At 36.5% G+C, this 24,628-nt stretch overlaps 1 protein-coding gene across 1 annotated transcript in view; it reads left to right on the top strand.

Annotated features, from left to right (window-relative positions):
- Positions 1–333: 333 nt before the first annotated feature.
- CENPF (centromere protein F) overlaps positions 334–24,628 on the top strand; it is a gene marked incomplete at both ends in the record, with an annotated part of 42,292 nt that continues 17,997 nt past the window's right edge. The window contains 10 exons of the mRNA XM_082305240.1: positions 334–495; positions 1,891–2,087; positions 4,542–4,657; positions 6,751–6,842; positions 9,313–9,580; positions 11,153–11,355; positions 14,113–14,238; positions 17,800–17,928; positions 19,527–19,649; positions 23,422–23,557. Coding sequence (XP_082161366.1) covers positions 334–495; positions 1,891–2,087; positions 4,542–4,657; positions 6,751–6,842; positions 9,313–9,580; positions 11,153–11,355; positions 14,113–14,238; positions 17,800–17,928; positions 19,527–19,649; positions 23,422–23,557 — 1,552 coding nt within the window. The remainder of the gene's footprint in view (positions 496–1,890; positions 2,088–4,541; positions 4,658–6,750; positions 6,843–9,312; positions 9,581–11,152; positions 11,356–14,112; positions 14,239–17,799; positions 17,929–19,526; positions 19,650–23,421; positions 23,558–24,628) is intronic.

The following is a 24,628-nucleotide window of genomic DNA, read 5'->3' as shown; positions in this document are numbered from 1 at the left end:
AGAGAAACATTGTGAAATATAGCAGTCAAATGCAGTTATAAGAATATAAACCCTGATATTATTAGGAGATTGATTAACGTGAGGTTTTTAAATCTCATCTTAACTGGACAGAAGCATGTCAAAGTAAGACCTAATATTAAAAGTCGCTGCTTGGTGTTTAGATCAGGAAGCCTGCATGGTTGTGAAATACTGTATTCTAATCACCGCTAAGCTTGAAAATGCAATTTATTTAAAAGGGAAGTTTATTTTACCTCTTTCAAGGTCTAATTGTAGTTGTCTTTATGTTTCAGGAATAGTACTATCTATTTTGTATTAAACAAGACTCCTGTCAATATGAGCTGGGCTGTGGAGGAATGGAAAGAAGGCCTCTCTCCCAGAGTCCTTCAGAAGATTCATGAGCTGGAAAGCCAAGTAGACAAGCTTAAAAAGGAGCGTCAGCAAAGACAATTCCAGTTAGAGTCTTTGGAGGCAGCTTTGCAAAAACAGAAACAGAAGGTAACATAGGTACTGAGGTCATTTCCCTAAAATGCCATTCTTCATGCCAAACACTAGTATAAAGATTTATTATCTGGTTGTTCTTAGGGGGTGGGTTAGTGTTTTGTTTCTTCCTGCTGACTGACCAGAAAGGTGGCATAGAAATATAAAGTATCTTCATCTTACTTCATACTCTCATATTCTCCCTTCTGTTTGGTTCTCATTGACTGTTAATAGAATTCCTGCCTGTGTTTGACATGATTGTCAAACTGTGTTTGACATGATTGTCCATCTCCAGGTATTTATGTTTACTTCGAGGCTTTCCTACATCTCTTAATGATTAGGAAAAGAAATTACTTTATCGTTATGCCTGCTAAAAATCTTCGTAATGACTAGGCCTGTTTTATGTAACAGAGCTGCACAGTTGATAGCCTCTTACTGTTTCACCTTGCCTGCAGATACCGATCATCTTAATTTATGTAATTCTCTGTTTTTTGCTTGTAGAGACTGTATTTTGGGATTTGGTTTTCTTCTTTTTTTAGGGCTGTAATTTTACACCTCATCTGACTCTACCCTGTCACCCCTCTAGCCGGGAAACCAGAGACCCTCTTGGTCAGGGTCCTGCCATACTTCACATCAGAAGTGACCCATTTGATTGAATTTTGTTTTGTAATGTTTGAATACAGCTCAGAGGCAATTTACAAAGGTTACCTTTTATTCCCTTTAAGCTCCTACAACTTTCTAGCAAAGCTTAAGCCTAGTAGTTTTCTTTGAGTTTCTTCCTGTGAGTTTCCAGGTTCTTATTTGAATCATCCCAAGGAACTGCTGTGCTCCTCAAGCAAAATGAAGGGGTGTGCTCTAATAGGTGTGCTTTAAAACTCTCAGAAGCAGCAGCTAACACTTTTCAGTCAAAAAAATAATGTTGTGCAAGGACGTAGCCTGACTGTAGCCTGCCCCTCAGAAGATGGAGGGGAAGAGAAGGCCATCTCTACTGCCAGGCTCTATTTTCAATTTCAAAGCTGTGACTCTTGATAATCATTGTGTGTTCTTTTAGTGAGTCAAGGTATTCTGGTTGCTAAAGTTGATAAGCTGGAAAGAGAAGTGAGATGATCAGTGAAGAACGCGGACTAGTGTGGATTATTAGTGTTTAAGGATTGATGAATTTTTTATGAGCTTGTGTCTAGTCAACAAATAGAAATTGTTAATGTCACTGAGTTGAATTTTAGGAAATGTGGTTTTGTTCACACCCAAGAATATTTAAAGAATGTGTATATCTGAGGTTTTCGGTGCTGTCAGGATTTTGAAATACTAGGAAGAAAATAACACTATGTAAACTTCGTTATTAAGATAATAATAATTGCACGGAAGTGTAGAGAGGACTTGAGACATTTTTGAAACAGTCTGTATTCCAACTAGGTTGAAAATGAAAAAAATGAAGCTGCAACACTAAAAAGGGAGAACCAGAGCTTGATGGAATTGTGTGATAGTCTTGAGAAAGCAAAGCAGAAAATTTCACATGATCTTCAAGTAAAAGAATCTCAAGTCAACATTCAGTCAGGGCAGCTGAATTCCAGCAAGAAAGACGTCGAAAGGCTAGAACAAGAACTGAAAAGGTGAGGCCTTGCTGTATGTCTCTAACCTGTGTACAATGGTTATTTTCTCATGTTTTGCTTATTTAATGTATCCTTCGTGGTCTTTTAGTTTCTCTTCATCTCATACTTCATTCAGATTTTCTGACTAAAATATGAAACATTGGCCTGTCTTTACATACACGCATGTATATATGGACTTCTACATAAATCTGTGTGCCACTTGTAGCAGTTACCACCTATAGTTCCTGTTTAATTTGGGGGAATTCTGCAGTGTCATGTGAAAAGGGAGCCATTCATTCTGTGGTTTTTTTTTTTTTTAAATCAAAAATACAAAAAAACTCAACAAAACAAAGCTAGCACAACTGAGTCACTTGGCAAAAGTAATGTGCGAAGAGCTTAGAGTTGCAAGGAAAGTACATGGACAATTCAGTCTATAAGATAAAATATGACTGCTGGAAGAAGGAGGTGTGAATATCTATTGGAGTGGAAGAGGAAGCTGCCAAAAGCAATCGTGCTGTGACTGAATCACTGAATCCAGCTGCTTTGGTAAAGAAGTGCCTAATTCATAACACCTCAACTTGTAAACACTGTTATTACTGAGACAGTATGTGTGTACTCTCTGTAGAGGTGGAATGCAATTCATACAATAAAAGAATCTTCTGTAATGCAGATACATCTAAAATCCTTCATCCGAGGGTGTTAAACAAATGGAACAGTTGCCCATAGTGAAGTGAATGTTGTCATCTATAGATTTTAAACTTTACACTTGACTGCTTCATGGTTGTGGTGGCCAAGGCAGCCACCGATCACTACTTCACCCACGAGACCCTCTTTGTTAGTAAGCAGCAAGTCGAGAAAGGCACCTTTCCTGGTCGGTTTTCTTAGTATTTGTATCAAGAAGGTATCATCCAGATGCTCCAAGAATCTTTAAGAATCTGTTAGCCTCTAGTGTGATAGCAAGTTTATCTTGCTATCACAACCCTCCATTCTTGAATAGAAGTATTTCTGAAACTTTGTGTGCGTCAATAAGGCTGAGTATCCTGCCTATGCAATAAACTGTTGCGCTATACTAGTAATGCAGAATTACTGTCACAGAGAGGGGCGAGTCTGTGATACCAGGTTTCTTAGTGGTTTGGTTTTTTTTTTTTATATGGCCTGAAGTACGTCTACTTTCTTTAACTTTTGGATGGTATGCCTCATACATGTCGTAATAGAAGCAAATAAAGAGGAAGCTGAGTTGGTCTTTCTGTTTTTTCCCTTTGTCCCGCCTCCCCCTGCCCCTTGGGAAAACTAAAGATAGTTGAAGTAATTTGACTGCTGTGAGTAGATTCTAAATTTCAACAAAACAATTTATGGCATGTAGAAATACCAGCTTTGTGTAAGGAGTTGCTGAGATCTGTCAAAGAAGAATCTAGTGAGATTCAACAGGGTTGATAGAACCACACTCATGTTTTCTGTATCTGCTGTCAAATGTTGGGCCAGAGGTTGTGGGCTAAGGGTATGTGTTTCATTTATCCTTTCCTAAAATTAAGTCCAGTTTACTGATTTCTCTCCTTCCCATTATATTACTTTGCATAGCTGTCCACTAGAAAAGATGATTAGTTACTACATGTAGCTTGATCTTGGCAATCTGTTTCAGTTTTGTATTTGGTTCTGTTTTGTTTTATGCTGGTAACTGATCACTTACCAATTCATAGCAACTGACAATCCACTGGGAGAGGAGTTCTTGGTGTTGTACTGTAAAAGGGAGGGGGAAATGAAAAGGCAAGTTGGGGAGTCACTAATGTGATGGGCTGCAGTCTGGAACCATTGTCTTATCAACCTGTGCTCATTGGGCAGGACGAAAGCTGCTGTGTAACTTCCAAACTAGTTATCTGGTTTCATTGGATGAGCTTGTAACTCTTCATGCTTACAAAAGTCACTGGAATGGGTAGTCTGTTGTAGTGTTGTGGGTAGCAATGTAAATGGCACACATGAAAAATACACTCTCGAGTAGAGGGTATTCCCTTCCATTTTCATGAGGTATGCATAGGTTTCTCAAAGTGTGCAGTATCAGAACATAGAATAAAAGTAGTACGTTTCCTACCATAAAGACTCTTACTGAAGAGTAAGAGTTGTATGTTATCAGTGTTTACAGTGATTTGGGTTGGTTAGCTGGACTACAGCTTCATACAGTGAGATCTTAAGCAGTTCTAACTGATTTTCATCTTCTTTGGGTTTGTTTGTTTGTTTTTGTTTTTTTTAACTTTGACTCCTATGTAACTGATTAAATATGTTGAAACTCTAAATAAAATATATTCTTCACATTTCTGTGTTACAGTACCTAAAAATTTTCAGTGGATGTATCTTGGCTTGATCTTAAAACTAAGTTCTTAGAATCATGTAATTTATTTGTGTATTTCAGGCTCTTAAAAATAGATAATTAACCTTTTAGTTTTCATTACTAATTTCTGCTGCTGCTTCTTTCCTAAACAGATACAAATGCGAGCTTGAGAGAAGTCAGCAAACATCAATTGCAGGAGACTTATCATTCAGTGGCACTCCACAGAAAAGTTTTACTGCTCCTTTAACACCAGTTCAAAGTCATAATGGTAAATGATTTTTTTTTTTTTCTTCATCTAGCACAGAGAGTTAACTGTCAGTTTTCTTGGAAGGTGGAGGAATATTTTGAACATTACACTTGTACTGAGTTGCCTAGTCCCTATATATAGGGAAGCTATTATATAGCTTCTTATGAGAGTGTCTAATTCACAGCACCATAGGTTCCAGGTCTAAAAATTATTAGTGTAGATTGAACATCTATTGCAAATACTACATCTTTTCAGAACTACGTCAATGGGCATGGAAAAGTAGTAGGAATATCCGTGAACAGACTGCAGCAGTTTTTTGAATGCCTGTTCCTAGTGTCAGCTCTTCCCTTCATATAGTGAAGAGCAAATTTCTTCCTTCATGTACCACAGGTACTTTAACTAAAGTTCAGTCAACAGTCATATGTGTTTATTTCTTTAGTAGCCTAAATAAAAAATAATTTTTTGTTGTGCACGATAATCACAGTTTATGCACTCTATCCATGTCAAAGCATCACTTCTGTCTTCAGATTAGTGACATCAAATAGATTTAAAATATTTGAATGAACTGGAAAAGCAGAAGGAAGTTTCCTTAACTGGACAGCTGTTCTGTAGCCAGACACCCTTATGCCGTCTATGCTGAAAAACTTTGATGGGTTCAATATTATGCATGCTGTTTACCTCTTTCTTTGCTGTGAACAAATGTTCTGTGAGTTTGGCATCTCAATCTTACTCTGATGGGAAATCTGAGATACGTTTTTGCACTCTTGTTCCTTTTAAGTTCTTTGCCACTACTGTAACCCTTTTCAGATATGTATAATGTCAAGCATTCCGCTAAGTGTGGCACTCCTGAATTGGGGTTAAATTAAAATGATTTAAATAACTGTATTTAAAGTGGTATTGCTGGGGAGGTTTTTTCCTTTGAAAGCTGGAGTCTTAAATTCTTTAAGATCATAGAATCATAGAATATCTCAAGTTGGAAGGGACCCATAAGGATCATTGAGTCCAACTCCCTGCTCCGCACAGGACTACCTAAAACTAAGTCATATGACTAAGCATCATCCGGATGCTCCTTGAACTCTGACAGGCTTGGTGCCGTGACTAGTTCCCTGGGGAGCCTGTTCTAGTGACTGACCACCCTTTCAGTGAAGAACCTTTTCCTAATGTCCAGTCTGAACTTCCCCTGATGCAGCTTCATTCCGTTCCCTTGTGTCCTATTCCTGGTCACTAGAGAGAGGAGATCAGCACCTCCCTGTCCATTGACCCCCTTGAGGAAGTTGTAGACTGTGATGAGGTCACCCCTCAGCCTTCTCTTCAAGCTGAGCAAACCAAGTGACCTCAGCTGTTCCTCGTAAGTCTTGCCCTTGAGACCTTTCACCATCTTGGTTGCCCTTCTCTGGAGACACCCTAATAGTTTGATGTCTTTCTTACATTGACGCGCCCAAAACTGCACACAGTACTCGAGGTGAGGCTGCACCAGTGCAGTGTAGAGTGGGACAGTCACCTCCTTCAACTGCTCCCTAGAATGCTACAAAATATTCTAGTTCTAGAATTTTCCTGAGAGTTGTAGAATTATATACAAATTCCAGAAAAGGGAAGCAAGACTTTTGATTTGGACTAATATGCTCCTCTTACAATTTCAATGGAAGAATCCTAAAAAAATTCTTTGTCCAATTCCTATTGCATTTGAAAGGAGCTTGAGGAAAAGATCCAGCCTTATTTTCTGGTAATTTCTTAATATTAATGCTATTGGGCTGCTGGTAGGAAAACTTTTTTAAAAAAAAAAAAGAAAAAGTGTATATACAATGTAACACATCTAGTTATATATATTTTTTTAACACATATTTTTTAGAGAAATTAAAAGAATAAAATTGTGGCATTGGATCCTTACTTTTAACAGTTGTGTTTTCATTCTAATGTCAAGTTCCAGATATCCCACCAGTGTACTTTTGAGGTCCTAAATTACTGAACATATTGTATATACAGTTGTTTCTTCCTCATGATCTGATGCTTCTGATAGCTGTTCATTTTTATTGTTCCTGTAATAGCAATAGGCTAGAAAAGATTACTTGTGTACTAAGTTAGATTATGAAGAAGTATTCATCATATCTTTGTAGATGCTAAGTTTGAAGAACTAGAAGAAAAATACAAGAAAGAAGTACAAGAAAGAAAAAAGCTAGAATTAGAACTGAGAACGATCCAGGTTAAGGTAAGTATCTCTTGAGAATATGTGTGATATCTAAGAAAGTAACTACTGAGTGAACTTGGAAAATGGAATGGAAAACTACTGAAATATATTCTATGTCACTTGAAGTATAATTTAAAAAAAAAAAAAGAATTAATCTGTGTGTACTGCCATTCAGAAGTAATCTTGGAGAATACAGAAAAGCCAGCATAATTGAATAGAAAAGGAAAGAAGGACATTAAAAATGAGAACACATCCTTCAAAAACTGGAAGTCTCATGCAAGCAAAGACAAGAGAAAATGGCGTCACTTTTGCCAAGTTAAATATGATAGGATAATAAAATAGCCTTGAAAAGATTATGAGAAATAACTCGCCTAGCAAATAAAAACTAGTAAATTTTTCAAACGTATCAGTAGTAGGAACTGTATTAGGGAATATCTGAGGCCAATAGATGACTAAGATGTGAAAGCCCTCAAGGAAAAAAGGGCCATTGCAGAAAAGCTAAAATCATTTTTTATTTGGTATTTACTATTTAAAGGCTTAAAGACAGACTCTGATATAGAAAATTTTATTGGGGCTGAATCTGTGGCACAGCCTCATCTGAAAAGTCAGAAGTAGTCTTAAAATAGATTGATGAAATGAATAGTAATAAAAACCATCACCAAATACAGGTAATATTTACCCATGAATAGATGGAGCACTGCACTGTGGGACTGCTGAATCACTGTGATGTGCAACTTATTTCATTCTTCTCTCGATGCTGGAAGGTGACAAGGATGATGCCATTTTTTAAAAAAAGCTTACAGTGCTGATTCCTGGAAATGTAGTTTAGTCAGGCCAACTTTTTGTCCTGGGCAAATTGTTAGAAATTTAAAGCAATACATTTCTTGATGCATACATAGGTACGGTGTATGGAGAAAAGATGAACTATTTATTTGTAAAGGGAAATCATGCCTCACATATTTTCAGAGGTTTTGTGTTTTTAACAATAAGTCAGGGAATGTGTGAGTTAAGTGTGACTCAGTATACTGTTGTTGGATATCCACAAAACACTGAAAAAACAAAACAATTCTGATAAGAGGGAGTTCTTCTTATGAATTTAAAGGTAGAGATTGAGGGCAGTGGCAATAAATGGTCAGTTTTTACAGCTGGGGAATGATCAATAGTGGAGCCTGAAAAGGATTGGGAAAGAGAACTGTGCTATTCAGCATATTCATTAGCGATCTGAAAGAATTGAATAATATGGTTGAAGACTACGCAGTATTTTGTAGTACTAAATAATTGCAATAATTAATATGGTAAGTAAAATTCAGTGTAAAAGAAGTGAAGTAATGCAGCTGGAAAACATAATCTGAACAATGCATACCTGGTACGTTCAGGCTCCAAATTCAATGAAATGATTCCAGGAAGCAATTCAGTAATTACTGTGGCTAGTTCTCTGAAAGCTTCAATATTGTGTTCAGCAATGATGAAAAAGAATTTTTTTTTTTTTTTTTTTTAGGAAAAGAATTAAGAACTAATGAGAAAATATTCTTTGCCCATATATAGCCAAATGGTTATATACTCAAGATGAGTGAGGATCAAGAGAGGAAACGGGGAATGGTCATTTTCCTACTTTTCATGAGGCATAATTACAGTACCAGCTCTGCAGGATCAGAACAAAAACTACTCTATTACACTGTACTGTGTTAAATGGCAGAAGTCTTTGTAACAGAGTATTGTAAAAAGGCCACAATGCAAACAGATCCAAAAGAGAAAGTACATGTAAAGTATTTCAGTAAAAATGATTATTAATTCCCCTTAATTTCTTGGCTTCAAACTTTTTTCTCAAACTCTGGAAATTTAAATGGCATATAAGGGGAATGATTACTATATGCATGATTAAGTTTTTGTGCTCTGTATCTATAAACAAGTTACTTTACAGGATTGGACACAGCATTCTGGACTATATAGATTTCTGGTCTTAGCACAGCTATTTCTACATAACAACATATTGCCTGATTGGACTGAGAAGTCACAATAGGTATTACCTGGTTTGGGGCTTTAGTTTAAAAAAAAGAAATATTCAAATGAGAGGCATTTGAAAATACAGTTAAAAATACAATACAAAATACAAAAATACAATGCCTTTAAAAATGTAGGCTTTATTTTGAAAAATGTAGGAGGTAAATGATGGGATCTCGCTTGAAAAAAGACAAAAATCTGGGTGCGTTCCTTATAAAGATACACAGATTGAACTACTTTTTTTGGAGATCCTGGTTTGTGTTTATAAGTATCAGCTATTCTTGGATACTTGGGCTAAAGTGATTTAATCTATGTAATATAAAATATAATTATATGAATCAGTAGTTTGCACTGGTGGATCATGTGATGTTATAAAAATGTGAAATGACCACAACCTATTATCTACTTATTAATAAATTAATTATTTTGTTATATGTTGGATATAGAGCTGTGTAAAGGTAGATCCCTTTTTTTTTTTCCTCAGACACAGAAAATAAATCAGCCTCATCCTCAAAGCTCTTTGAGTCACAGGGAGATTGCTCGGCATCAGGCTTCCTCATCTGTGTTTTCATGGCAACAAGAAAAGACACCATCTAGAAATCAAGAAACACCTGCAAGGGGAAGTTCTACAACATCCTGTCTTCCATGGGAAAAAGAAACAAATTCTAGTATAATATCAGAAAAGAATGAGTTCAACAACAGCTTTGCTGAGAATTGTAATTCTTCACTCATGACCCAGCTAAGAGCACAGAACCAAGGTATCTGATACGTTTCTTTAAAACCCAGAGGCAGTTTCCTGTATGGTTTCATGAAAGCTGGTGTGTGGGTAGAGGTATTGAAATTAATGCTTTAGCGAGGAAAAGAGAAAGATACCTGTTGTTGCCTTTGGCAGCTAGCCCAGTTGGCTGCTGGTGTGTGTATTTTCAATGATCGGCCAGTACACAGAGATTATCCACAAGCTGTGGTATCTTTTACATAAGGGGTGTGAGAGTTAGAAGGGATGAGTTTGTATTTTTCGGGTGGGTGAGGAACATCACATGGAAGGAAAATGATCTTCTCCAACAATTCCATTGCTCATGGACCAATTCTTTTAACAGAGTTTAAAAACTCTTCAGGATTTCATTACATCTCACTGTTAAATTCAATTATATTGATTCCTTAATTTTGTATTTGCATGGATCTTGAGGAGCGATACCTGTGTAAAAAATTCATTGACTGAACATGCTTGATGCATAACTGAGTTGGTCCATAATAGATGTTACTGGAAGCACAGAATGAAGTATGATGCAAAAAGTACAATGCGAAAGCAAGATATGATCTTGTATTGCGCATATTGACATGAAGAAATAATCATTCCTGATATCTGATAGTCAGAAGAGAGCAAATAGTCGGTTTGTTGTGGATTTGGTGAATGTTTACTTAAGCCTACTATTTGGACCAGCTTTTCTAGTAACTGTTTCTTGTAGGACTGTTTTACAAGTTCCTGTAATCTCCAAACTTTTTATTCAAATGCCTACATGTAAAACTTCAATCTAGGTGGCATTTTCAACTTGGAAGTCATATAAATTCAGCATAAGGAAGATGTGGATTGTTGTGGTGTGGGTTTTTTTTTTTTTGAAAAACAAAAATAATTACTAGATAATAGTAATTCTGGATAACACTCCCTGTAGCTGACAAATGTTTTCTACTGTAAAATTATGTTGTGATTTTTGGAACGCAAACTCTTACTGATGTATATTGTGACAAGACACTTGGTTTTGCTTTATATGTATGCTGCTTTGGGACAGGAAAAAGATTAAAATATAAAATACTGTATTTACAGATGCCCAATAGGTGAAAAGTCTCTTGGAAGCATAGGCTCACAGTTGCCCCAAACAAATTTTTGTAGTGGATATCTTTCGTTTTAAAAATAAAAAAATTAAAACAGATATATGTCAAGTGACATGTTTCTGTATGGTTAAAGACAACAAAACCAACCAAACAAAAACAAACCAGCAAAGGAACAAATTGTCTTTGCCTTTGTAGCACTTGTGCCTGACCTTGCATTTTACTGTGTTCTCATATATTATGAAGTGGAAATTCTTGATTTAGAGTCAACTGTCTTTTGGTCTTGATAGTTTTAGTCATTGATGTAGTAGTAGAAAAGAGCTGAAACCTTTGTTTTAGCTTGCTGAACATTTTACAGGGTGTCTGCCTGTATCAGGAACTTGGGTTATTGTCAAACATACTAAATATTTTAGAAGGCATAGACACTTGGAAATTTGAGTACCTGGAAGATGTACCTTTCAAAGCAGAAAGTATCCTTAATCTTTACTGGTTTTAAAATTCAGAGTTAAATTCCACTGTTAAAGACCTAGAACAACAACTGCAATATCAAGAAAAAGTGAAGAAATCCTATATGAATAAACATCAAGAGACTGAAATGCAGCTGGACAGAATGAAATTGGAATTAACAGAAAAGGATAAAGTTCTGAACAAAACCAGAGATAAACTGACTCAAATGAGAACACAACTTGATCAAGCTACCACACAGGTAAAATGTTGCATCACACATCTTCTGATTGTCCTTACAATTCATTCTCAGTATTAATGTGTGTCAGTTTTCAGCCATTTTAGTAAGAGCCAAGGTTCTCGGATAAGTTTCTTGAGCATTTGCTGAGGATCAAGTTTTGAGAAGTATATGCTAGTTTGATATGTATTACCTGTAAAAACATAAATACTTGTAAGCAGTCGCCCATTTTGTGGAAGGTTCTTATACCACCTGAAGAAATATTTTTCATCCTCAGGCAAGATTGACTCAAATTCTGAAAAATATTTTCTGATCAAATTGCATAGAGCAACAATGACATCTGGTGGCAAGTTCTGACCTTAAATAGACTCTGTCACGCAACTTTGGCTGAAAATTAGTGTGTGTTGCTTATACTACAGGTTGTTGTGGGGCATAGTCGTTTTGATTGTAAATGACTTGTGTAAAATAAAATCTAGGTAAAAATGCTATGCAAGATTGAGAATGTATGTAGCTTCTAAATAGGATTTCATGACCTAATCCTAAGGAGTTTGGATTCATAATAAAAGAACCAATAGGATAGTACAATTTGCTTAGTCAAGAATTTAGAATGTATTTAAATACATACACATAAAACCATGAAATGGTTCAGATTTTTGCTCATAATCATGCAAAGAAGAGAATGCCAGTGTTTAAAATCATTTAATACAAACTGCAGAACATGACAAGTAAGAAGAGTTTTTTTTTATTTTTCTTGATTAATCAAGTTGCATTACCTTCCTAAAGTCCTTTTTCACAGCATTTGACAAATTAGAAAGTAGTGCACAGACGTTTTAATTCCTTGAGTGTTCATATTTCCATCTGTCTTTTTCCTTTTTTTTCCTACTACTTCGATTCATCTACAGGATAGGAAAAAATACTTTTCTGTGTGTATCTTCTCAGGGTATAATAATTGTTATCCATCTCTGTCAGCAAGTTTCTACATGCTACCTAAGTATATGGGAAAAATGCTGTTTCCCACAACTCCTGTATTGGTCCTTAAAAAATAAACCTTTGCATATTGAGGGTTAGTCAGTCTGCCTTTTGAGAGAGACAGCAACATTCGGCTATTGCTAGCTCTGCGAGGAACTGGTTTAGGGGAAGTCTTGGCTGAGACTAAGGTAAAAATCATATTCTTGACACAGCCCATTGACTACATAAAGGCACTGTTATCATGGTGAGTTTGTGGGAAGGCAGCTGACCCAACCTAACAGCTCAATTCCTCTGAAAAAGTTTTTCTTTTCATTTATTTGATTCCCCAAATGGCCTGATTCTACTTCTTAAATGATTAGGATATTACGTATTTAGTTTTGCCTTGTTAATTTTCTATGGGTTTAAGAGAGCTGAATTGTTTTACTAAGGAATCAAAGGGGCATTAAATCTAGCACAAAACAAGGGGTAAGGTTATATAGCTAGGAACATGCCTGGGGAAGGACGAGAGGAGTAGGACTGACTGGCCCTGCTTGAACTGAAGTGCAGCCCATCCTTAAGGTGCAGTGCAGCATCTTGTCCCAGAAGGTTCCTTTGGTCCTGCCATCTGAAGGTTGCTCCTTTCTGTTGTTTCTTCTTTCTCGCACTGAAATTGGATGTCTGCCTGCACCCTGGGCTTTAGATGCAGAACTGCATTGAAATTCTGGATTTTAGTTTACTGCCTCATAGCCTGAACTTAATTTTGGCATGCCCTTTGTGCACTTCTGTCGCTGGTACCTTGACCACAGTAACTCCTCTGTGGTATCAAGAATTTTCACATCTTGTGAGGTCTGCAGCCCTTCTACAGGCAAGTTTCCATGTGATCTTACAGGAGCTCACGATCCCTGCACTCTGTGCCTAATAACCAGACATCCCAATACTACTACCTGCTTCTTATTTTCTTGTGACACAGATAGACTATTGTTTCACTAACTCATTAAGCAGCCCTTCTTGCTGGAAAAGAAAACAACCCTGTTCACCCTTGCCATTTTTCTTACCCCCTGGGGAAAAAAATATTGTACATATTTCGCATTAACAGATTGGTTTTTGGAATAAAAATGTGTTTTTTCTGTTCAGGGAGTTCAGTGGACATTGCCCCACTCTCTTAAGTAATGTAGTATTAACATAATAAACTGAATTAGATAACCAGCTGACATACTCTTAACATGGAGGTTAACCTAGAACATAGGCTACCGATTTTTTTTTTTTAATTAAAGTTTAAATTGTGAAAAACACTCTTCTGTTGTTGTTGAATTCGACTAAGATAGTTGCCTCTTTTTTCCCTATCCAAATCAATGTGCTGAATCACTCTGAAATTCAGTGGTATATCCAGTTATTTTCAGTCTAAACATGTAGTTGTTTAGCAGCTAGTGGTCATTCTTTAGTTCATAGCAGCCTGAGGTACTGAAAATATATTTTTAGTGTCAATACAGTATGCTTCTGTAGACTGTCGAAGACATTGATTTTCTGAAGATGTTTTTATTATTTTGTGTGTGTATGCACATATGTGTGTATATATATATACACACCTAACTATATATATGTGTGTATATATTCTCTATATATACATGTTATTGCTAACGTAAGCAAGTATGAGTTTAGTACTTTGGATTGCTAAGAATTTATATAGTACCAGCTAAAGTTATGCTGTAGGTTATATGAATGCTAGAACAATTGTAGTAGGTGAAATCAGTCTTTTTATATGAATGCATATAAATTTAAATAAAATGTCACTTGCGTTTTTAACACTTGTGATTGATAACTAAATTATTATAGGTCCAAATGATGGAGCAAAAGGTGAAAAGATTGTCAGAAGAACTGAATTGCCAAAGACAAAATGCTGAGAGTGCTCGTCAATCTTTAGAACAAAAAATAAAGGCAAAAGAAAAGGAATACCAACAGGTAAGGAAAGAAGAACTTTTTGACTTCCTACGGAGATGAAATCACATGGCTTATTTTGCATATCTGCTTTTCAGTTAATTGCAATCATATTTGATAGAGAGGCAAAAGTTGCAAAGGTAATTAAAAAACTGAAAACAAACATCCCAACGGAGGGGAGAGGCTGTTGGAGAGATGCAGAATTATGTTAGTATTCACTAGACAATGAAGAATATGTGCGAGACACCCAATTGAGATACAAATCCATGAGAAACTAGGCTTTATGGCTCACAGAATTATGTATATGTGAGTTAAAACTTAATAACTGACTCAGTTCTTTCTGTGGAATCTGAGTTATTTTTTCATGATCTCGCACACAAGAAAATAATTTCTTTAGAATGATATCTCTATTCTTCTAATTTTGGTTCATGCTCAGAAGATGGTAAAATGTGGGATTAGCATAAGTGTCTTCCGTTTCCGTTGTGCCAGCTCTTGCAGAGAGACAAAATGTAGCAGTATCCCAGGAACTTTTTCTGGAGTGAAGTTACATTTAGCTGATTTGGATTAGGTCCAAACTCTTTGTATTTTTCTTTTTAAGTTAATAACATAACCAGTGTTAGGAAATCAAAGACACAGATTTGGATGTGATAGTGCCATTTCAGACGGGTATTTTAAGTTTGCTTTGGGGATTGGGTAAGGGCATTGCCCTGCAGAAGACTGCTGTTGTGTCAAATGTTTAACCTGAAACGTTTTCTCCGAGATATATTCAGAAAGATAAAATAATTGGCAGAGGAATTCTGCTGGAGTGGCCGATGAACAGTGCTGCTAACAATGCTCTTGAGTGGAAAAAGTGGTTTCACAAAATATGTTAGTCTAGGTGCTAACCCCGGATCTCAAAGACGTACTGAACCTTGTCTAGAAGTAGTCATCAAAAGATGGGTTGGGGGCCCATGAACTTTCTGTCATGGTTTCTCCTTACAAACCCAGTATATACTGGGGCGGCTATGCCTGATGCATGCCCCTTGGGCGCTGGCACTCTATTCAGTGGGATCATTTAAGAATATGGTATTTCTGAGACATTCTTTCAGAGAAGCAGCACATCATCCTCCACATGGGTTGTTTGTTGCTACAGCTTGTCTGAATAGCTGATAGCTTGGATGTCAGGCAGTTTGTGCCATGCACAGCAACTGCTCCTGTGAAGCAAAATTTATTTTTAGTTAGGAAAAAAAAAGGCCTTCATAAGGCTAATATGTAAATCCACATACTGTCATCCTAGGTTGTTCAGCAAGGCCGTTAACTGTGAAGAACTCTCTCTTTTTTTCTGTAATGTTTGTCATCTGTGAGCAGTTATAGGCTTTTATGAAGTTTGCTTAATGTTCGTTCATTTATATTTGGCTGTCAAGTTCAATTTAAACCTCTGTTTTATATATTCTGGCATCCAAGTTTGTGTAATATTGTGGAAATTCTGATCTGTATGTTTTCCTCAGGGAGGGATTCTTCCCTTCTGTGAAAACTAGATATACTGGTGCTGGTCCTACTGAATTCCATCCTGTAAAGCCTTGCTGGTGTGCTCCTTATTATATTTCTGTTTCTAGAAGGCAGGTGAGATCCAGGAATGCATTTCATGAACTTTCAGAAAGGCCTGAGAAGCTCTAGGCCTTGTTCCGAGATGGTAACACAGGCTAGTTTGAGTTGCACTTGCATCAGGGCATAGTTTCCAATGTTCTCTCTCAAATTTTATTTAAGTGTTTCCATCCAAGCTTCAAATTGAAAAGGTGAGATTCATATCGCCTTACTTCAACATCTGAAATCTAAGTGTCAGCCTAAGCTTGTTACTTAGGCCTCTACTTTACTCTGCAGAGACAGAGGCACCTTCAGAAGGCAGGTTATTCCAGACACCTTAGATGTGGGCCTTCACTCTGACAAAGACATTCAAAGACATTGAATTCATCCTTTCATTAATAAGGAGTGCACTAGGGTCCAAAGGGCCTCCTTGCATGAGCTCAGGAAATGGTCCTGACCAGAGGTTTGCAGAAGAGCTCTTTGCAGCTAGTATGTACTTTACTCAGCATTGGTTACTAGTGTCAGCTACTGTGACACCCAGCTGGTCTCACATCTTTCCTTTCTAAATTGTATAGAGCTTCTGTCACCTTCTTTTGTGTGGGAATGCAGTTGCAGTCTTACCTATATTGGGTTCTATGTAAAAAATGCTAAATTATATATATAAAAAATATATATATTTATATATTATATTTATAATTTTTATATATTTATATATTTTTATTTAAATATATATTTATTTATTTAAATATTATAATAAATATATATTTTATATATTTTTTTTTAACATTGATCTTTCCAGGTTTTCTGTTTATGACAGTTCCACACTCATTCATACTTTCCCTGATAAACAAGAGGTGTTTGTTTGCTGGATGTCTTACTGATGTAGGAAGTGCTTGGGCCTCTTGTGCTGTTTTTGCTCTTGAGCAGAATGTAAAGGATGCTGGCATCATTTCACAGATGTGACTGACTAAAATACACTGACTTGTGTGCAGGGGGTTCATGCACCTGGGAGCCAGAGCCACATTGCAGAAAATGTCAGCTCTAGTTCCCTCACTGTGAACAACTCTTCCCCCCCCCCGCCTTTTTTCTTTCTTTTGTTTTGTTTGTTTGATTGGTGACAGTATGGTACTGTGTCTTTTAGTGAAGCAGCTTGCCTGTAACTACGCCTATACTCTAGAACTAATAAGAGAAGCACAAGCACTTTATTGCCTTTTCCCCTTCACAAGGATCTTAGAATTTGTTCGTAGAGCATATTGCAACTTTTGCATAGAGATTACTGCTGATAAATATCCTTTTTTTTCCGTCATTGCTTTTTATTACCCTCACGACTCTTACTGTTTTACATCCTAATAAACCTCTGAAATCTGTGCAGAATCACAACTATAAGGTCCAAAGACACAGGAAGACGCCTCATGAGAAATGACAAGTACAGCTGTTTATCCTAATGGATGCCTACTTGGCATGTCACAAGATCCACATGAACTATATTGTCCTTCTACAGATTTCAGGAAGTCTGGTTTGGGAATACTATTTTTTGTGTAGTTTTCATGACTGCCCTTGTAAGATTATCTTGTTGCTCAGGCCCATGCTAGGTATTTTTTAAGACTATTTTTTAATTTTCCTAGAAAAAAAATTGACCCTATAGTATGGTAAGTAAATAATAGCAGAGATGAGTTTGTCCAGTTGTAGCGTAACGTAATTCTTATATGAAGCTCATCTTTAGGATGAAGAATTTTAATACCATTGCTTTCACTAGTTTTAGATTAATTTTTTTTTTTTCCCTTTCTGTGATAAGAATGTTGCTGTAATGGAGTTTTTAAGCAGATGACGTAAATCGGGTTAGGGCCATTCTTGCCCATGTGACATTTGCAGCATGCATCAAAGTTGTTCTTAAGCGGTTGTTCACTGTGTAAGTGAACAGTATCTGCTAATGAAAATCAGTTCTGATCGCTCCAGTAGCCAAAACAGAGACTTGTTGCAGTTATGTGTTCATTTCTTTTCTACTGTACTGCTGTTTTCTAGGAACTCTCTTGTCAGCAACGTTCCTTACAAACACTGGATCAGCAGTGCCACCAGATAAGAAACAAACTGAATCAGGAGCTACAGCAAGCCAAAAATGACTTCAATGCTCTGCAGGCAGAATTTGACAAAGTAGGCTTTTTTATATTAAAATCTTCTACTAGAGCTGGTATTTAGTTGTCTCAGAAGTACTGCCTTTATTTAATTATACATAAAGCAAAAAAGAATTTATGTGGGGACTTGTATTAATGTTTTGTGCAGTTTGTATTAGCTGTTTTGTATTTACCATTTCTCACTGAAATACTATGTATTTAAATGTGAATTACAGGCTTTTAAAAGTTTGGGGCTAGTCCATTTCCCACAGGGAAGGAGATGTGAATGCAGAACAGTGCAGCTAAAATAAATCTGTTTGAGGGAGGAGCAGCTAAAGCTGATCACGGGAGATGCCTTATATAGAAAATGTGCAGAGGTGCAGTTTGGTGATAGAGCTAAACTGATCCAGAGTTAGTTGCCCTTTGGAACAACAGCCCCATTTCATACACCTTGGCCATGTGCTCCTGGTACTTCTTTCTTAGCAGTGCTACCCATCATGTGACCCTGCAGAGAGCTGATACAGAAGCTGAAAAAGCAAAGAAAACATTATATGTAAATTAGCATATGTGTACACAGGCACAAGTGTTTGCTATCAGTTTAACTCCCTGAACTGGTTCTCCACAAATTCAGATGGGGCTTGTGTAAGGAGGAACATCAGTATGAAGAAGGTCTTGCACAGCTTTGGCAGCAACTAGCTATTAGAACACATTAGTTGTCACAAAAGCACAATTTTAAGGAAGTTAGAAAGCAGCACAAGCCTGAAGAGCAGGTGATGAGAAAAGAAGAATGTTTAAAAGCCTCAAAAAACTCTTGAGAGCAGCTATAAAGCAGCAGAGCTAACTGAATTTCTAAAAAGGGCCACAAGTTTTTTAAAGTTATATTGAGAAACCCCATTAGCAGGCAGGCTGCACTGAAACAGCATTTCTAAAACTGACAACAGCTTTCTTGCAGGCTTGTTTTATTTTAGAAATATAGCCATGGGAATACATTCAGTCAAATGTTTTCAGTGGAAGTTTCTTTATATGCACATTCTTTTGTATATGCTTACTGAAGAAATTGATTTCATAGAGAGAAAAATAGGTGCCTTTTAGTTCTTTCTCCAAGAAAGCTAATTTATTACCTAATGACCTCAGAATAGGCTTTTTTTTTTTTCCTTTTTTGACCTGATAATGTCATTTCCTTCTTTTTTAATCTGGAGCATTATAGGACTATTTTGAAAGAGCTAAAGCCTGTTCAGTTTTTATAAAATATGTGTCAATGAAGCAATAAGTGCAGTTATGATCCTAACTTTCTGATTCTCATAGCTTAGCAAAAGGGCTATTACATTCCCAATCTCATTTGTATCCTACAGATATCATTGTGGTGATGTAGCTGTAAGTTGGATGTATTAATCCAGTTTCAGACAGTCTAGAAATTCATGTATTTTAGAGACATACCATCATTCTGCTCAGAGGCAAAGGAGTGGAAAGGCAATAAGCAGCTATTTTCTAAACCACAGTAAAGCAACCTTAGGTTCATGGTGGGATTAAATGATGTAGTTTTATTTTGTAATAGAATGTTGGAGTTCAAGAATGGGAGTTTAAAAAAGAAGTTATATATGCCTGTGAATATAACGTCAATTTTCAACATTCTTACAGGTAATGGCAGTGAAACAATGCTTGGAACACGATGCCAGTGATCTTACCCAGAAGCTGTGCAGAGCAGAGCAGGCTTTATTAGCAGCCCAGGCTAAGGAAACTGATTTGACAAGAAGCTTTGAGGTAACCAATGCAGAGGAGTAGTTCGTAGAATTAATAGCATAAATTGCCAATCTGTAAGCACTAATACCGTCGAGCATTTAGTTGCGTAGCGTATTTTCCCATAAGCAATCTTTAAATACTTTTATGGATTATCTTAATAACGTATCTTAGTTGTAACACAAAATGAGGTCTTCACTAACGTCATGTATGTTAATGTCATTTGTGGAACTGGCTGCGTGGTTAGGATTCGTTACTGTAATGCTGCTGATATGGTTCTTGTTCATGTTGGACTTAACTCTTATCAAAAATAGGTTTTTGTTTTGTTCTTGCTCTTGGTCCTGAAATAAAAATATATCAATGCTTGTCTGATTTTAAAAGTAAATTCTAGAATCATTGACTACTGCTTTGATGCACACTGCCAAACTCAGTGATTTTGTACAAAGATGTACTATATCCTCTTTAAAAAAAAAAAAAAAAAAAAGCATGTTTCTTAGAAGAAACACAGTCCAACAAATACACACTGCTGTAAAAACTTCCCCCAAATGAAGATAAATTCAGAGAAGTCTTTGGATGCTGCCATACCACCTCATATTCACAGATGCAGAAATCTTTTCACTTAATGTCTCCTTTATCTTCTCAGTTATATTGTTTTGCTTTGGTGGCAATTAGAGCAGCTACACTTGAAATTGTTGCAGTTGTGCCACTAGAGACCTCTCAATGCAAATTTCGTCCTTTATTTGGAGAATTGGAAGTAAAAAAAAGACCTCAATACCTACGTAATCCATGTCATGGTTTGTTTTACTTAAACACTCTCTTATTTTGCTTGTTGCCTGTTCTCATGAGCAGATATAAAATAATCTGGCATAATTTCTGACAAAAATTTACCTGTCAAAATTCTATGAACAAATTTAAAGTAAGATAGTGGGTTTTGTTTGGATCAGCACAAACAATGGTACAGCTTTAGTATACCGTGAAACTTTAGGTTCATTCATGCTGGTAGATCACAATGTCTGGGAACATTCCCAGCTATTGGAATGTGACTATTTATACTGTTAATTGTTAGAACAGCACTTCACATGGCTTTGGCCCAGCTGACTAGCACTCTTTCATACAATTCCCAGGCACAGTTTGGGAGTTCACATGAGCCTGGGACCATTCCCAGCAAGCGGTTTGGTTAGAGCCACCTGTTTTGGAAGACAGAAGACTTTAGTGGTACAGATATGGGCTGTTCCATGCCACTTGGCCTCGGTGGCAGATAGTGGTCCTTGAAGCCTATTTAGTAAATAAATGTAACCAGTGCTTTCCAGTGGTAAGACTAATCAAGATAATTTTTGTTCTTCCAATGTATCTCAGAAGAGGAAAGCCTCCATCAAGCTTCTGGACATTCTTAATGTAATCTTTCCTATTTTTAGACCAAAAAAAAGTAGTTTATAGCAGATATTGTAGTCTCATGCCCTTTCTGGCTTTGAAATTATGGAGTCAGGTTAGATTTGATACAGTTTTTTTGAGCTCCCATTGTCAGAGAGCATCTAATTTGTGGAAATACCTTTTTCGCTGCAAATTCTTGGTTGTGCTTCATTTTATCTCCCAGTCTTATATCCATCTTACTAGGCTGTAACTATAGTAAGATTTCTTTCTTCATATTTGTTTGTCTTGGTCAGACAATTCAACAGCTGGTGACAGCGGTGATGTATTAGAACATAACCAATAAATCTATAAAAGAGCTTAATCTGGGGGAGATTGTAATATCTGAAGAGATCAGTAACACTACAGTTCTCTATCTTAAGACTTGCACATGAGAAAGCATGGTATATGTCAGCAGAACTTAGGGCGTGGCTTGTCTGCCTCACTTTCATAAATAAGTATAATGCAAAAAATTACATCAAATTGTTTCAAACTCTTGGAGGCTTTGTTGACAGTAGATGTTGTTTATAGCAAAAGAAAATGAGAGAGATTGGCATTTCTTTACCTTTATTAAATGGAAATTGTTGTGGTCTTACACTAGTAGTCTAACTACCCACTGGAGAATACAGTTGTTTTCAGCTGGTAAATCCACTGCTGTGTTTAGTCCTTACTGTATAATAAGACCGGTGTTCCAAAAAAGTTGCAAAACAGATACACATGTGAGACATACAGGTTATGCTTAGTCTGAGGACTACTAAGCTTTGCAATGGTGATATCTCAATAGCTTAGCAGTTCTGGCATCTTCGCATATGGTTTACACTTTGATGGTGCAAGCAAGCCGATAACTATTCTTGGAAAAATTGGTCAGTCAGTCCCTAAACTGCTCATAAGCCTGCCCTGTGAAGAGTTTCTCCAGAATAATAGTACTACCTGCATATAGGTTTTGGAGTTTGCTTTGGTTTGGTTTTTGCTTTTTCAAGGGACAATAGCAGAATGGCTAACTTGAGTAATACAGCGTACAAGTAGAATTGATAACTGGATTGAAACCAAATTGACTCTTTTACTTATAGCTTTGGAAAGCGTAAATGGCTAGTTACTATCAGATACTTAGTCCATTAAACTATGGGTTCCTGGGTTTTGCTGAGTGCTGGTTATTGGGAATGTTTGCACCAAATCAAAATAACTGGACCTTTCAGACATTTTAATTCCTTAAACTTATTTGGTTTTCTTTCCGTAGATCACCCTAGATTTTTCTAATGAACATGGTTGTTTACTTCATGTTCTTGTATTGCATCTGTGTATGGTGCTTTGAATGCAAGAAGTTTGGACACTTGTACTTTGAAAAATTATTAAGATTGCTAGAAAACTTTCTTCATTGAAACTTATATGTGGCTGGATTTTTTTTTTTTTTTTTTTTAAACTGGGGGTAGGGAAGGCTATGAGTAGAAGGGAAGGTAACTGTTAGTGACAGTGACAATTTTAATCATGTTCTGAGGGTGATTTATTTATGTTGTTGCAAAAAACAAGACTGCCATGCCAGCAAGCTTTTAATTTTTTTCATCCAGACCTTTCCATTTCTTGGGCTTGGCTTTTGTGAATTGCTGCCCATCTGCTAGTAGTAAACGGATGAATAATTGATGGCCTGTTTCCAGTTGGGCCATGCCAGTTCCATGCCATCTGTTGTCCAGCAGCACAAGAGTTTGGATTAGTAAAGGATTAGTTTCCTTAAAAGAACTTTTATTTGGCTTCCTAGATACAGTGTAGTTACATAGTTTTGTGTGTGTTTTGTTTTGTTTTTTTAACTCAATTTAGTTGGAAGAAAATACTCTTAATGGTAAAACAGCCCTCTGAAAGAGTAAGCACTTCTAAATAAAATTTGACCAGTGTTGCCGTGATGATGCTAGGTTAACGGTTGGACTTGATGATCTTAAAGGTCTTTTCCAACCTAAACGATCCTATGATTCCATTCTATGATGTTCAGTGGAAAGAGAGCTTGTCTCTACATGAGATGGTAGGTGAAATCTGATCTATAAATTTCTTGTTAATTTTGGTGCCATTGCAGGGAAAGTAGTCTAACTTCATCAGCTCAGATTTTGTAGGATATGTACTGTCCTGTCTCAATCTGTTTGCGGCATGTCATGTGGAGCTGTTTGCTCTAGGCAAACAAGAGGCATGCTAAATATGTCAACTGGCAACATCTCTTGGGTGCTCTCAACTAGTTAAGAATAGTTCAGCTTAGGTACCCAAGCAGTGCTTAGGAACCCAGGCATAGCTGCCCAAAGACTTAATGGGACCTAATGGAGTATCTTTCTTTTGATTTAAATGAACTGATTTCTTTGATCTTCTTGGCAATTCACATGAAATATGGTGTTACTTGGTTTTGTTTTAGGAAGTGAAGCAGGAGAAAAATGTTCTTGACTGTCAACTTCAAAAAAAATTGCAAGAGATCCACCAACTTGAAGAAGAACTAAATACAATCAAGCAGTCTCTAAAGCAGAGCCAGAATTTTGCGGAAGAGATGAAAAGTGAGTTACATATTGAAATTTTAAGAACTCCTGTTGCATGTTTAATGATGTATGTTTCCTGCAGTCCTGTAAGTTTCGTTGTGAATTAAGTAAAAAGGTTTCTGCTGTGGGATATGATTAGTGTTTTTAACCAACATTGAGTTTGTCCTAAATGGAAATGAATTTTTGTCTGTGAACATATACAGTTCCTGAAGATACACAATTTTTAAATTAATCAAAGTGTACTGAAATTACCAGCAAACTGGATTTCATAGGATCTTTTTAAACTAGAAAACTTCTGTTTTGTAATTCTTCTATGTATTTCACAGTTTAAAAAAAAAAAAAAAAAAAAAAAAAAGGAAAAATGTTACATAACCACCGATAGTTGAGTCTTGCTTGCAGTGTTTTTCTAATTGAGATTACAGTTTTTCAGGAATTGAGTTGAAATATACCTTGTAGTTCTGCTGGATCTGACTAAAAGAAGGGGATAGATTCCCACTTGTTTCCGTGCATCCCAGTTGTTTCTGTGCATCAGTCAAACTTCACGTTAGATTTCAAAATGAAGCTTTTGAATTTGATTCTGTTCTCCTTAAAATTAATGACCGAACTTTTCATTGGCTTTCAACTGATGATTTGGTTTTAATCATATAGAGAATTTGCAGCCTTTAACAGATAGCTAGTGGAACGTAGTGCCTTCCCCCCAACCCTGTACTTATCCTTGATGGTTCTTAGTCTGTTTCTATCAAGTCAGGGAAATAATTATGACAATTTAGAAAATGACTGTGTAGAATTAGACATTCTTTGGCAGAAATGGAGTATAAGACTGACCCACAAGAAGGTCACATACTGGAATGAAACCTGTTTTGGTTTGGTGTTTGGTTAAAGTAGCAATGCTACTTTATATAAAACTTGGTGAAAGTGAGACACAGAAACAACAGGTGGTTACACCTGAGAAGTAAGGACTGACTGGCTTGGAGTGCAGAGTGGAAAGTTGATAATGTCTATGAGTAAATAGTGTCTGATAGCCTAAGGTGATACAAACAATCCTTTATCCAGTGATATAACTTGAGAGTAATGCTTTGGACTAGAATG

The sequence above is a fragment of the Platalea leucorodia genome (assembly GCF_965183815.1).
Source record: "Platalea leucorodia genome assembly, chromosome: 3".
Classification (NCBI taxonomy): Eukaryota; Metazoa; Chordata; class Aves; order Pelecaniformes; family Threskiornithidae; genus Platalea; species Platalea leucorodia.
This window is presented reverse-complemented; position numbering and strand designations above follow the sequence as displayed.